This window comes from Anser anser (assembly GCF_964211835.1).
Source record: "Anser anser genome assembly, chromosome: 13".
Classification (NCBI taxonomy): domain Eukaryota; kingdom Metazoa; phylum Chordata; class Aves; order Anseriformes; family Anatidae; genus Anser; species Anser anser.
Genome location: NC_139734.1, coordinates 14,889,767 through 14,905,157, shown reverse-complemented (window position 1 = coordinate 14,905,157; position 15,391 = coordinate 14,889,767). Strand labels below are relative to the sequence as shown.

The window sequence follows — 15,391 nt, the reverse complement described above, 5'->3', positions numbered from 1 at the left end:
TGCAAAAGCCATAAACACAGGCAGCAGGGCAGAGACAGGAGGTCCCATGGACATTCCCACCACAGGCTGCTGTGTGATATATCAAAAAAATCTGCTGGAGCTTGCCCACAAGCCCAGCCCTGCTGGGAAACATGACCTGCAATGCTTGCACAGCTACTTCTACAAGTCCCAGAAAAAATGCCTAAAGTCATGACTGCCCTCAGAAATTCAGGAAAGCAAGTAAGGGACACACTTGTCCCAGAGCGCCTCAAATACACAGTGACCCCGCAAACTGAGCCAGCCCCAGGAAGCAGCAGGACCAAGCCAAACCGCAGCATGAGCTAGTTTGGTTAGAAACAGGGCTTGGGGATTTGCAGCAGGGTGAAGAAAAGCAGAAAGGGAAGAGCAGCAGCCTGCACTGCCACAGCACGTCTGTCACCTTAGCAAACACCTATTTCAGCGCATGTCTGCGGGGGCGAGCTCAGCCATGCCTGAAAAGCCAACAGCTGCAGCAATGCATTGCCCCGATCGGCAGCAGCCTCCATGCAGGGCTTGCCGGAGCGGGGATGCCAGCACGCATCCATCCGTCCTTGGTCAGAGCGGTGGCTGGCTGTGAGGTGGGACTGCACGCTGCTTCCTTCCACCCCCGCCACAGTGGGCTGGGTGCAGAGTAGCAGAACAAGGCAAGGTTTTGTGCTGGCACGCAGCCGCCTCCACAGCCACCACAGGGACTTGGCTGGAGAGGGGTGCGTCCTGGGGCGAGCGGAGGCTGTTCAGGCATCATGCAGCAGCACTTTGCTCCCTCTGCCAGGGACCAAGCCCTAGGGAACTTCCTAGCACAAAGAGGTAACCATGTTTTCTGTCTATTCGGGGGAGAGGATTTGCTCAGTTCATTCACGACACAGTGGTACTGAGGGGGCATGGTCTGTGAGTCACTTCTCTCTGTCCTACCACCTCCCCAAGGGAGATGACAGTAAACGCTGTCAGAGTATTCACTCACGTCCTCCAAGTCAGAGCCTGGAGATGTTGCCTTGGCCCTCTATTCCTTGCATTAAATATATATGATTCAGAAAAGCTTGTAGGTACTGCTGTGGCCACCACCATGGCGTGCCGGTGGACAAGTTTTAAAACAGAAATCTAGGAGCTGCATCTAGGAAGACTACAGCATAGAGATTACAGTGAGCCACACAGGTTACAAGGCAGCATGAAAATACTGCCCAACTATTTGATGTTCTCTGCCTCTTGCTGTATTTTCAGGGGAAAAAAAAAAAAGGAGAAAAGCAAATAAGTATCATAGTAAAACAGGGCCAAGAGGGTCACGTGTGCACTTGGGAAAGGAGCTATTAAGTAACTGCTGCCTATTGTAATGCAATCCTCCCATAGTGAGATAGGATCACACTAGTAATTGGGATTAGCACAGAGATGGCCACAGTGATGTGAGATTGGGCATGCACGGGCAGCACAGGGGCACCCAAGAAAATATGTCTGGCACTGGCTCTCGGCATGCATCACTGCTTGCCTGCAGAGATTTAGTGAACATTTCCAACTCAGTGCTAGGGAGAAAACTTTGCCTGAAAATCTGTTGGGCAACAAGCCCCAAATCTCTCCCTGAGTACTCCTCTCCACTGTGCAGCAGCTCCAGGAGGAAAAGCTGTGGCCTGTTCATAGCCAACCTGCATCCCTGAGCACCTCCCTTCTGGAGACCTATCCCAAGCAGATGCAATCACATGTGGTGCCAGGGCTGCAGACCCAAGGGTTTATGCCTGCTGCAGCTTGGACCAGGTGCTGACTGCGGCTCTCCAGCTGGCAGAACACAAGCTGGGAAGTGCTGAGAAACACTGTACGTGGCCATGACCCCATGTGCTCTGGAGGAGTATGTTTCTGGTCCAGGCCTAATACGAAGGGCTGGAGCAGGAGTCAGCACAGCGAGAGGCTCCAGACCAGCCTTGGCACAGTAAAGTAGGGCAGAAAGCTTTATGCGCCTTCCTGCCTTTCAAAGTTGTGGGCATCAGTTTGGACAAATCACAGCCTGATGCTGTGAAATTGCACTAATGGGGAAGGAAAGCAAGGCTTGACATGGTCAGATGCAATCAGCTGTTGCAGGAAAGGAGCAAAGCTCTGATGCCTTCGTACTCCAGGGCCTGGGAAAGGTGATGCCTCTAACAGGCCCCTATAGTATGAATGCACCAAGGGACAGAGAGGCATGGAGCTGGCAGCTACATGGGGTTTCCATCTCTCTCACATCCACTCGTCTCTTTAACGCAGGCAAATTATCTCAGCCCTCTACTTTGTGCATCTTTTCCTTCATAACCCTTAACTTAAAGACCATTCCCAAGCATACACATACGTATTCATCTATCTGATGCTCTGAAAAGAGATTTAGATTTTAAGAAAACCTGGGATATTAAACAGGAATATTCTAGCTATTATTGCTTCTTCCCAGCCAGTAAAGCAGACAAATCTCCCTTTCCAAATTCCCGGCACACATGCATGCAAGCAGCATTCATTTTAAACCCAAAACCAAACATGCAAACAATTATAGACCTCCTTTGTTCTTTGCTTTCTTGCGACATTTCTATTCTGAATCTCTTGCCTATGAAATAACCGGGTTTCATGAAGAAATAAGGGTACTTTTAAGACAGATTTTGGGAAGTGAAATAACTCTCTGGAGGTTTTCCCTCCAACAACCATTTGCTGTGACACTAGATAAAAGGGGGGGCCTTTTCATTTTAATTATCGGCTGCAGAAGGCCATAAAACTGACAAATGGTCTCTACTAGCTGCGTCAGAGGTATAATTCACTTTTGGTTTTCTTGAAATTAACTCTATTTTATAGCTAGCAATGATACGCAACTCAAAACAAAACAGTTTAACTTTCATATTTCAAAACAAACTTGCAGAAAAACATGCCATCCTTGCACTTGTCGTGAAATGCAGTGACGCCCCATCTATTTTATTGTTGCTTCGGATCTTAGAAAAGTCTTTCAGAGGACTTAAAAGGAAGTTTGGGACCCATGCGGTTAAAGAGCTGGCAAAGAAATCACTTCCTTATAGATACCATCTGCTGGGCTCATATCTTGCTTTTACAGAAGCAACACCGTGTCCTGTCATAGGGGAAATGTGAGAAATTAACTGAAAGCAATTTTTCAAATCTCCAAAGACCCATAATGCCAAATTCAGTGTGGATTCAGGATGGCAGAAATCCAAGAAAACCACCCGAATGCCTGTCCTCGCAGCTGCCTGGAATGCAGCCTTTGTTGCTGCAATCAGCATTTCGTACAATGAGTGTGTAACCCCTGAAGGGCTCCAGGTTTTGAAGGCTGATGGTGAGATCAAGTTGAACAGGTGTGCAGCTTTGGCTTTGCATTTAAACAAACACAGAAAATTTGCCAAGGAGGCAAGGAAGGTCTCTTATTTGCTATAGGCAAGAAACAATACTTTCATCTACACAAACTTTCAGCTAATAAGGGGGACAGAGGTGCTGAGAGACTATGTTCACGCGGGGTGTATGTAGATCTACAGCAGGATGTATTTCAAGGACTAGCAGATCACAGTCAAGCAGAAAACTTGAAAGATACTGGGAAAGGTAAAGCAATAAACATATATTAGAGCCTGTAGAAAAACTAAGTGATTCCTGCTGGTGACAGTTGCCAATTTGGCAGGCTTTAAGAAGCCCCATGGAAAAAAACATCATGTAGGAAACCATGCTGTCTGGAGCCAGATAGGTAGCTAGCGAGACTTCTGCATTTTCTGCTTTTCACGTGTCTGGTCAGAACAAACCAAAAATCAGCCCTAGACATACTCATATTAGCTCTTAGCTCTAATGTGTAGTTATAGTAAAACAATCATAGTACAGATTTTTTCCACCTTTGAAAAACACTTTTAGCAGTCTCTGTCTTTCATCAGACTTTGTTCAGTGACTCATGCAAGACCTCCTCTGGAAACAATACTTTTCTGCATATCAATCACATGCTGCGCTGCCTCGCTGCAATCTCAAGCCATATGAATTTACCTCATTAATGAAGTGTTGCATTCAAGTGATTTGAGAGCTTTTAATTCATTTTGAATTTATTATAACTGTGCAGCTTGGAAGCAGCGGAGTTTGCGTGTACATCTGGTATCAAAAATGTACTTATGAGAAGTGGCAAATTTTGATACACATGAAAGGAAATGTCAGCAATAGCATCAGTCACTGCTCTTGTGTGGTTAGCTGTGGCTTTGTCACTGCATGAGCTCAGGGGATTAAACAGCCTCATAGCTCAGAAAAGTGTAGGAAGAGGTTCTGCAGGTGCTACCCTCTGTAAAATCCAGCTCAAGGCTAGAGGATGAGCTGGGTAATCAGTACTCAGTGCAAGTACTATTCAAGCAATAGCACTGTTAGCAATATTGGCAGTTTGGGGAAAAAATAGTCAAGAAGCATCAGCTTTGGGTAGAAAGGATATTAATCCTTAATAGGAGTTGTGCGAACCAGGCTCATGAAGGAATTCCTTGTGATTTCTCATTTTGTTTCCTGGTATACAGCAAATAATAATGGTTGTAACAACTGTTTTAAAGACATGCCCTGGTTAAGAAGCTATTTTCTAAATCTTATCTTCAAACTGCACAAAATGGCAGTTTAACAGGAGTTAAACTTTTTAAAGTTAACTTAAGTTAAACATTGTTTTATTCTGTCTTATATTTGCATATTCTGTCTTATATTTGCATATTCTGTCTTATATTTGCATATTCTGTCTTATATTTGCATATTCCATGCAAATTCTCTTGCACCTTTGGAGTTATGCATTACATACCTTGCTAATGAAAGCTCTCAGAGAAGCAAACACATGCTTAAGAGCTGCTTCTGACTGCCCATTTTTGAGAAAAGCAAGATGAATATCAAAAACCTTCTTCATGAGTGGATTATGGCCATCGTTGCTTAAAAGTTGAGTCTGGAAAGCAATAAGAGAATTTAGTTTGCAGCAATGTTGTGCCTGAAGCTGAAAATGAAAGAGAGAATTTTGCATAATTAATCACACTGATTCCTAAGCCAGAGAAGGAGCAGAGCCTTTAGTAAAAATATAACCAGAAACTGTGACAATCAGTACAAACTTGCACTGTTTGGTCAGATGCTATTTTAATAGCAGAGAATAAAACAAAACATTTTATTATTATTGCATCACTAATTCCAAAACCTAACTCTTTTAGGTTTTGGACAATGTTCTGTACAACGTTCATCAATGGTCTTGAGATATTTTAAATAAAACAGGCTGCTACCAACATAACAGTTACACTCTTTTTCCATTTCTTTTTATGAGTCTCAACAAGTGTTTTATTGCTGTAGTAAATCAGTAAATCACTTCCCTCCTCTTTTGCAGAGTTTTGACTACTTGCACCTTCTGGGAACCCATCTCCCTTTTCCTCCCTCCCCTGTAGACAGACGGCAAAACAGAATTACCTAGAGAGGATTAATATAGTTTCATGTCAAAGTTATCTTGCCTATGCCTCTGCCATCCTTGCAGCCACTGGGCAGGAAGCCTGGCACATTGTGGCCACCCAACAGGAATTCAGACGCTCCATATCAATAGATCAACAGTCCCCTGTATGATTGTCAGCCCAATCGAGCTTTTGTCTGGCTTGGATTTGTCTTTGACATCCTATACACATCTTGCAGCAGAGCAAGTTTAGGATCTATACTTTTAAACTGAAATTATTTATATTGTCAATAAGAACAGCATCAGCACATTTACTGCACACTTCTGTGTGGTAACACTGTATAACCATAAAAGCAAAGCAGAAGCCCATTAAAGCGGAAGGGAATCCAGTCTATCCTGTGGTTTGAAAATCACATTGTTTTGTGGTTCAGCTATATTAAAAAAGAGGTAACTGTGAAATTCAAGCAAGGTTTAACTCTTGCATCTAAATCCTTCTGCTATTGCCAAACTATTATGGAGTAATTTAATGTATGCACCAGGATGGTCATTTTGCACCATAACAGAAGCAGAGGATACACTTTGTCTTCATGTTGTTCAATACATCTAAAAATGAAGTCTTCATTGAGCTTACTCTGAAACACAGAGTTGTTCAACCACACTTCAAGAAGAGCTTTTCTGGAATGGTTTTTCAGTATTTTCTTGCCAGCCTAGGGTTCTCTCCATCACAAAGGCTTTGATTCTTGTAGGTGGCAACAACTGCCAGGAGTGTAAATCACTATATGGAGGACAAAGACTTCTGCCAGCAGCACTGGTCCTATCTGAACCAGCAACCACATGTGGAAAGCCTCCGCCCCCGGGACATCCATGTACTACAATTCAAAGAAATCTGGTTCTCACTTCTAGGCAATTTATGGTAGAAAACAGTGACTATTGTAAGCATGTTCGTTTCCCTTTCCTCTGGTCCCTACTTTCTATATGATGTACGTTTCCTCTTATTCTATTTTTGTAATGCCTACAATCATGGTATAACATCCACGTAATTTTCCCTGGTCTTGCAATTTTGAAGAAATTGTGAGATTGCATAAGTGCATAATTACTTGTTGAGCCTGTGAACACTCAGTGTTTTGGAAAATAAACAAGCTGCAAATGATTTACTTTTGTAAATCCTTTCACAATCTGTAATTCTAAGAGAATGGGTCACCAAAAGCAACAAGCACACAGAAAAACAGCACACTTTTCTCCAATACTTTTGATTTCAAAGCTGACCTTGAAACTCTGAGTGAAAAAAGAGATGGTGTCCAGAACTGTCAGGCACACTTCAGTGGCTATATTGCCCTCCAGTAATGCTTGGTGCACAATATCTGCTTCTGAGGTGCCTGCAGCTGTGGACGGAAAAAAAAAAAATCAGGAGGAAACAGTATTCAGCACTCCAGCTCCCACAAGATTTAAATGCTGATATAGACAGGTTCTCCCTTTACACTTCCCTGGTCTTGTGAGATGAGGTGCACATAGCAAGATGCTAAATTTGCTGGCTCCATTTAGAGAATGCCTCAGCCTGATGTCAACCAAAAAAAACAATGTCAGTATTTCCCCTTAATCTGTCTTTAAAGCCAGACACAGACTGAGGTGTACAAGTTGCACCCACATAAGGGAAATGGCAAATACCCACATGGAAAGGTTTAGAGCAAATCCCAGCCCAGGTCTCTGTGTAGGGCTGAACTGCACACCAGGGCAACTCTTCTGCCTGCCCTGCTCACTACCCAAACCAAGGCATCACCGGCGCTCACTCCCAGCCAAGAAGCTGAGCCATGACAGGCAAGAGGAAAAGTCCTAAGTCCCAGGGGTTATTTTTAAGGGGCTGGCTCAGATATCTCCCCTTCAAATCTAGGAATGTTGCAGGAGAGAGTGGTGACCACCACAATTCTGCAGAGTTCGAATATCCCCATGCAACCAAGAGCAAACAGCAAATGGCTGCATGAAGTTTTCAACAGGCTAAAACTGCATGATCCCATCTCGCTCCACTGTACATACTGTGGTTGAGTGTGAAGGATGTGTCCAAGCTGCCCAGGTGCTGGAGCCGCACCTGCATCCCACCAGCTCTGCTGCGGAGCACTGGCATCGTCTGGGATTTCCTATCAGCTGCCACATGCTTGGATAACCAGGCGTCGTGCACCCTGCAAGGGGAAGTGAAGGCTGTGGGATGGGACAAGGAGCAGAAGCCACACCACTACAAGATTACACGAGGTACTCTGCCTGGAGATCTGGCCTCCCTCCCACAAGCTAAAGCGTCTCATCCCAGACAATCCCAGGACTGACCAGGCTACCTTGGTCCTGCCTGCTACAGACAGATGGCCGTAGAGCAAATGAGACAGCAGAGCTGCTGCTCAGGGAGCTGACATAGAGCTGTGACTCGTGTCTCACCTGCAGCCGACTGTGGGGGACATTGCAAACCTGCACAGGCATCCAGGAGCGCCTGGGGCTGGGGGTGTCATGCAGGAGCTGGACGGGAGGGAAGGGGCATGGTGCTAAAAGGAGGGGACTCTGCTCCCTACATGACACTCAGCAGAGTCCTAGCCCCAGCCCTACAGGCTTCCTGCTTGCTTGGGTTTGCCTGGCGTGGGTGTGCACGCTCCCTTCCTGCCTTTGCTGTGGCGGGGAGCATGGGGAGGGCCCCCTCACACTGGCCCCAGATGGAAGAATACAGTACCTGGCAATATTTCTCTTCCCCACATATCTGAAGTGAAATAAACACACTCTAGAAAGAAAGAAAGAAAGAAAAAAAAGTATGTTACAGATCCTGCAGATCAGGAAAGATCAAAACATTTCAAATCTACTCCAGCCGTGTCTGTTGCATGAAGGTTTGGGGTCTATATTTATGCATTACTAGACCTCATACCCTTGGTTTCTGAACCCAGCGGTGCACCCGTGTCTCCCACCCACCCGTTCCACCAAGGGGGTGGAGGCTGTGCTGCGCTGTGAGCCAGGCTGCCCTGTGGGTGCTGGGACACCCTTCTGCACAGCCTGCACTGAGCACAGGGAACTGCCACTTCACCCTGCTCCCTCCGTAGACACCTGCTTCTCAAAGGGAGGAAGATCAACTCATTGTACCCTGGCCAGACACCTCTAGTGCTGCATAGGACCATGTGCACCCTGGGAGGCAGCTGCACTCATTTCTTCTTCCTCGCCAATGCTGCCAGCACAAAGGTGCAGTGTTTGAATTGTAGCCTCGCAATACTCACTCCAGAAGCACAAGGACGTTGATCAGCTCCTGGGGGGAGAATTTGTTCCAGTAAGCTAAAAGCGTATCTGAAAGAGGGAAAAAATTACACTTTGTTGTTTTCGTTGTTTTTTTTAATAAAAAAGTGAATTTACAGACCCAAACATCCAGTAATGGACTCTTTGTCTTTCTGGCTGCCCTCCAGTACGCCACCCTCAGTAAGCAAGAGCCACCAACCTTCAGAAATCATCTTCACAATGTAGAGGTAGCACATCAGGAGCGTTCGGATCTCAAACTGATCCAGGCGGCTGCAGTGTGACACGCTGCTCCTCGTGGAGCTTCTGCGGATCTAACAGGACACAGATGTCACACGGAGGCCAGTGGCTCTGGGTGCCTGGGCTGCACCTGAGCGCGGGCACAACAAATCCAGCACATCCCAGATACAGCAGCATGCCTCCTGCCCCCAGCACGTGCAACCCCATCGGCACCATGTGTGACATGCTTTGGAGACATCTCCACCTTCGGGGCTGCTGCCCATGCAGGGATGGGCAGTCTGGAAATCCTGGACACACAGCCAAAGTCTTCTTCACCCAGAAAAAAATGTCTGGGCAGAGAATGATGACTTATCCAGCAAAACGCACGGCAGTCTTACTTTCACTTCTGCTCTCTGCGGCATCTAGGTTCCACGTTTTTTAAGTCAGTTTTTATCAAACAAAATAATTCATTAGCTTTCATGGTTTAAAACAAGAATCTAATTTTCTGCCAAATACATACACTTCAAATCAAAATGACAGTTATTAAAAAACAGGAACTTTCAACTTAAGAAACTTTTTTCCCTCCTGATTTTTGGGAGTGGCTTTTGTGTTCTTTTTTTCCCTCCTATTTGGTGAATTACGCAAAGATAAGTGAAATCCTCCTGGTGAGTCAATCTTTGTGGGAAAGGCCCGGGAATTCTGTGGTGGAAAAGACTGGACTCTTAACATTTTACCATTTCTTTGGGTTCTCCGTGCTCGCCCTAGCTGTATCCCCTGACAAATGGATACAATTAAGCTCTAAGGAGGGTGCTTCTCTTAAAGCTGTGCCTCAGATGTTTGGAGGCTGACCCACAGATCATATTTGTTGTTTATTCTGTGACAGGCTATGGATGAGTCATAAGAAAACAGATTTAAACATTCAGATTAGGGTTGGAGATACAGTGCTATAGCCAGAACTTTGCTGTTGACCATGCCAAACTATCAAGTCAGCACACAACTCACTCCAGGGGAACAGGCGATAAGTAACATGTCTACCCCAGTACAGCAGCCCTAAAGCTGTGCTCCCTCACATGGCATTACTTTTACAGGGCTTTGAGGATATTACATTTAATGACAGAGAATCTATTTTCAGCTACTCTGAAAAATATTCCTTCAAGGACACAGAAGGGGGTGTCTGGCTGTGGGGATAAGCTGAGCTGAAAGCCGTAATGCTTTCTGCAAACCCAGCCAGGTGTTGCTGCCAGCAGGGTGGAAGCATACGCTCTGAGCTCTGCTGAATATGAACAGTTCGATACTCAGGCGTTTGGCTATACTTGGTCTTGTAGCTTTGTGATTCATGTGGGGGAGCGTGAAAGGCCCCACCTCTCCTGAGCATGTCAGGACACAGCCAGCAGGAGCCCAGATAATCATTGCTTTGCTTGTTGGAAGGGCCAAAGTTTTTCAAGATGCATCAATGATTTATGCCAAGACATCTGGAGAGTGCCTTGAAGAAAACCAGGGGCTGGTCTGCACAAATACCTGATTTCCATGTGCGCAATCTGCCAAAGAGAGTACACGCTATGTGAATATTTGGACCAGACCTCTTTTTGGTGTGACCACGGTCACCTAATGCAAGTTTGGGACTGTGGTTATTAACCTGTGCTGATTTTCCTACAAATATCTCATCTTCTCTTGAGTCAGCAGTCACCGGTAACCTCATGTCATGGCACTTTACCGCCCAGCCGTGTGTGGAAGCCAGTTCCCAGTGCCACATACCAGGCACTGACCAGCTCAGACCCATCCAAGCACGGGGAATGTATCTGCACATCGATACATGCAGATAGACTTTCCCCATGGATTTTGGCTTTCATATTTCATAATTTGTCAGCAGTTATATTTTTAGCTCAGAGATTTTTGAAGAGGGAAAGCATACCAGACCAGTGAGTCTGACCTCCTCTACTAAACATGAATCTGCTTGTTTCCAAAGAGAGGTTTTTATAAGCTGTTCTTTGAGTTTGTTACCAAGGGGAAGTCCTTTTCCTTTCCCCTTATCTAAAACAGCCTGTGCACGGCCCACGTTCTGGTGCAGTAAATGCCGTCCTTTCTGACCCCAGATACATTACATTTTCACACTGATCCGGTGAACTGGTTGCCCCTTCTGAGTTCAGGGATCCTTTTGAGTCCTCTCGCTTTATCCCATGGCCATTTGGAAGTGCTGCTCCACTGGCTGGACAATAAAACAAAAAAACACCCAAAATGACACGGTTTGCACCCACACTCCTCAATGCATCATGGACGAGTGGGGGATGCAATTTGGACAGTACAGATGGGGCGTGCAGAAACCCTTCGTTTAAAGTTGGTTCATCTGGAAAGGACAGACAGGGTCCCACCACATCCTGGGAAAAGCATGCAAGCTCTTAGAAGTTGCTGAGCAGATGGCTATTTCAGATTTTGGGAGAGAGCTGTTTACCAGCTGTGCCTGCCAAGGACTGGTGACAGTTACATTGAAAATAAAAACAAAAGTAACATTTAAGAAAAGTTAATTTACCTGTATCTTTGTCTGCAATCAGGCTGGATCTATTTGAGGGGGATGCAAAACTGCACATGAATTCATCCCTGGATGCCTGTAAAGCAATATGAGTTTTGTTGTGACCAATGGAAGCTAATACCAATTCTTCTATAGAATAGAATAATGAAATAAAAAAGAAAATTAGGGCAGCTTTTAAAATGCAGATTAAAAAAAAAAAATCTATTTCCTTTCACCCACAACAAGGAGACAAATGACTTGGGGAACAGTAGAACATATTAAAGGAAATTATGTCAGTGTTATCCCTTTCATGTTTCATCACTTGATTTGAAATTATTATTGTTTAAATATCTTTGTTGTTGTTGTTACTTTGCCCTAAACAAGGAGGAAAGCCTCGTCTGCAAGGCTGAGTCCACACAGATCCCTCAGGCAGGCAGACAGTCCCCAGAAAAGCTATTGGAGGCTGAGGCTGAGTCCTGTTCCAACTCACTCCAGTTGGAGGGACTTACCTCACCGTAAAGCACTATGTATGCTGTAAAGAAATACACTGAACAATAGCAAGCAAACCAGCAGTACAGCAGACAGAGCAAAGTCACAGGAAATGCCAAATTAAATAAACAAGCACATTACTGGATGGCGGGGAGAAAAAAACAACAACAACAAAAACAACAAAAAAACGTGTATCTACAGTTAAGGCTAGCTGCAGGCAGTGGGAGATGCAACTGGGGGTGCGCAGGGAGAAGAGGTGCAAGGGGGAGCGGTGCGGGGTCACGGGGCTTCACTCACAGGGCTGGAGGCGGCTGCGCAGGAGGAGAGCACGTCGCGGCCGGCCACTCGCTGGATGTTTTCCAGGAGCAGCCCAAAGAGCGGCAGGTAGAGCTGGGCTATTTTTGCCTGCTGGTTCTGAAAAAAGGGAGAAAAACGTAGGTAAGAGCCCAGGCTTTCTACAGTGAAAAAGGGAAGCTCTTTAGCCAAAATGTATATACATACATATATATATTTACACACTATATGGTGTCTGGGAGCACGGCTTGGTTTGAGTTCTCATCACCAGTTCTCCCGCTACCAGTGGATATTACCCTTTTAGCTACAAGCTTTGGGAAGTCAGGGATTTCGGGGGCTGAATGACATTCCCAGTCATACAGGAAGTGTGACAAATTAAATCCCGGATTTCCTAACTCTTTAACTGGCACTTCACTCACGTGGTTTGATTTTCAAGTGCAACACTCAGGAGTAATGAACTAAAAACATTCGCTTTTTGCCTGGTGCTGACTATTGCTTCCAGTCGGGAATTCTCTGTAACAAATGCTCCTAGTTAAAACAGTTTGTATGAAAGGATTAACTTGAATTAACTGATACAGACTTGTTTTTACACTTCTGAAATGATCAAAAACAGTCTGTTTGGCTTTTCTAAATGCAGTACTCTTCGACAACCAATTATTTTCTTGATAAAAATTGATTATTCTGGACTTGACAGAAAGGTTAGAAAAAGATATCTAAGGCTTGCAAATCGAATGGCACATTTTGACTGATACAAGAATCCAACATTTTCTTCTGATTCAGTACGACAAAAGATACAAGAAATCTTGAAAATAATCACAGGCTGAGCAAATCCTCTTTCAGGCATTGATAAAGATGAGGTTTGCTTGGCTAGAGCAAGACTGCAGCAACAGACCCTGCCATGGTCAGCCTGTCCTGCCTGCAAGGCGATTGATTCCCAGGACACCAGCTGAGCATCGTGCCCTGGCTCCAGCCAGCTTCCTGGCCATGCAGCCCAGAGCACCACACGTATAAAAATCCAGAGGGACAATTCTAAGCACATGGTATTTTTGAGGAGGCTGCACACTGATGAGGCAAACAGCTTCTGAATTAGCGTAAGGGTTTTCAGGCACCCAAAAGAGCAGAAACAGGCTGCCTCTGACCCAGCCTTGGCAGACAGCTGGCAAATCTCTCCCGTTATACCAAGTCTGGCCAACTACCACGTGCTATGGTTTTATTTCCAGGCTGTACAAGTCACCAGGAATCCTTGCTGCAGAGAAAATCTAGTGATGCTGCCAAAGACGCAGAGATGGGAGAGGAGAGGAGCTGGTTCTTGTCCATGCAGAGGGGTAGGAGTCCCTGGCACATTTGGGTCATTTCTACCCTTCATGCCCAGGATACTATCCTTGTTCCCAGATAAAACCCAGACGGCAGCAAACTAGGAGCAATTTTAGGAGCTAAACTCTAAAAAGAGGCTTGTTTTCAGCCTACAGCAAGGACAGGTAGTACCTGGACAGGTAGCCCTGTACTTTCAAGGGCGTGTACTTCGGGAGGGATCAGCATCCAGAAAGAAAACAAGTCTATCTCCAGGCTCTTTCACCAATACCACATGCTGAACCTCTGACCAAAGAAAGCTGAAAACTCCCCGGCGGAAACCCAGCATCTCATGACAATCCACAGATCTTCTCTTGATTCACTAATTAGCCAAACATGCAGCTGACTTGTAACAGAGATCTGTCCTGCTTCCTAATTATAGTATATTAATGCAGGATATTAATTTAAGCCCAAGACCAGAAGAACATTGCCATTGCTTAACTTTGAACAGCCTCTTGGCTAACGACACTCTCAGGTTCCTTACTGGCTCAGAGCTTTATCTAAATACTCAGCGTGGATAAGAGCGCTGCAGTTATCTTACTCAATTATTTGTATTCCTAGACCATTTCTCAGAGCTATTTCTGTAATGTCATAAATATCAGTTACTTAAAACAGTTTCCTAAACAGTAATGAGAACATCCTCAGTGCACCATGCAATATCTAAAACTCTGATGTAAGATTTTTCATAAAATTCAAGAACATTACATTTAAAAGCCAACAAAATATGCCTGACCTTGTGCTGGTATCTGTTGTCGAAGGCATGCTTTATCAAGAGATTTTTTAAGACTGCAATGGCCGTATATCTGATATCATAGTTGTCCTGCAAGGCAACAGAGGCTTCTCTGAGAAGCATCCCCACCAGGAAATGATGCCTGCAATACTCATCAGTTAAACTGTATTCAAGATTTACATCTGAAAGAAACAGCAAAGCAATGGTTAAGGAAAATGTTCCAAAGATCTATTCAGAGTGAGACAGAACAGTCAAGTAAGCCAAAACAGTCCAAGAGCACAGTTCATCACACTCTCTTCTACGGTGCAGTGATCTGTTAATAAAGCCTGAACTGACTACAGTTTTTTCCACCACTGAGTTAAGTAATACTAAAGAACTTGGCACCTTCCAGTTCAGACTAGACATGAATTGTGGCCCTCAGCATTTCAGCAGCAGCTAAATGAAGGATTAGGACTAATTTGGAAAGTCAGAGATGGGTGAAAGAGGGAAAGACAGCATGACTTACCGCCTGGGAGCTGACAGGCTCCTTCCACACTCCATGTGACCCTGAAAATCCGTGGAGTGCCCAGGCAGCAGAGGCACTAACCTCCACGGTGCAGCTGTGAGAGCGGTAGGGGGACTGCATGTTTATCACAGTTGCCCAGCTCTGGCAGTGCCATCTCTGCAGCTTGTTCCACATCCTCTGTGAAACCTGCATTCCTTGTCGCCAGGGTCAGAGAGCAGAGCGGAGGCAAATACTCCTGCTGGGATGAGGGATGCAAACAAGGACGCGGTGCCAAGTGACCTCTACTGCATCCTCCAGCAGTTTACACAGCCAGGCTTTCCAGCCCCGCTGCAAGGACCCGGGAACCAGGGCAGGGTTCCAGGAAGCTGCTTGCCAGAAGCTGAGAGACTCCATTAGCTTCTCACCAACAAACACTCAGCACAGCTTATAAGCAGACCTGACTACCAGGAGAAAGGCAGCTCGGTACCTAATCAGCCTGGTTAATTAACTCGCACTTTGCATCTCACGTAGATTCAGGCTGTATCTATACTGTGATCAAAGGAGCGGCTGCAACAAGGATGAGGCATCATTTTCACTGACTTGCCTGGGTAATGCAGCAGAAAAGCAACCGTGACACAGATTTCCGAGTGGGTTGCATGCTCACTCAGCCTGCTACAA

The 15,391-nt window shown here is 45.4% G+C and overlaps 1 protein-coding gene across 2 annotated transcripts in view; it reads right to left on the bottom strand.

Moving 5' to 3' along the window:
* Window positions 1-15,391, bottom strand: part of DOCK11 (dedicator of cytokinesis 11) — a 79,773-nt gene that overhangs the window by 17,572 nt on the left and 46,810 nt on the right. For both annotated transcript variants that reach the window (XM_083797048.1, XM_083797047.1), the window contains exons 31-40: window positions 14,233-14,411; window positions 12,153-12,269; window positions 11,388-11,463; window positions 10,963-11,066; window positions 8,844-8,955; window positions 8,629-8,695; window positions 8,097-8,144; window positions 7,421-7,563; window positions 6,656-6,771; window positions 4,769-4,906 (exon numbers count right to left, since the gene is read on the bottom strand). In XM_083797048.1, the coding sequence (XP_083653174.1) occupies window positions 4,769-4,906; window positions 6,656-6,771; window positions 7,421-7,563; window positions 8,097-8,144; window positions 8,629-8,695; window positions 8,844-8,955; window positions 10,963-11,066; window positions 11,388-11,463; window positions 12,153-12,269; window positions 14,233-14,411 (1,100 nt within the window). The remainder of the gene's footprint in view (window positions 1-4,768; window positions 4,907-6,655; window positions 6,772-7,420; window positions 7,564-8,096; window positions 8,145-8,628; window positions 8,696-8,843; window positions 8,956-10,962; window positions 11,067-11,387; window positions 11,464-12,152; window positions 12,270-14,232; window positions 14,412-15,391) is intronic.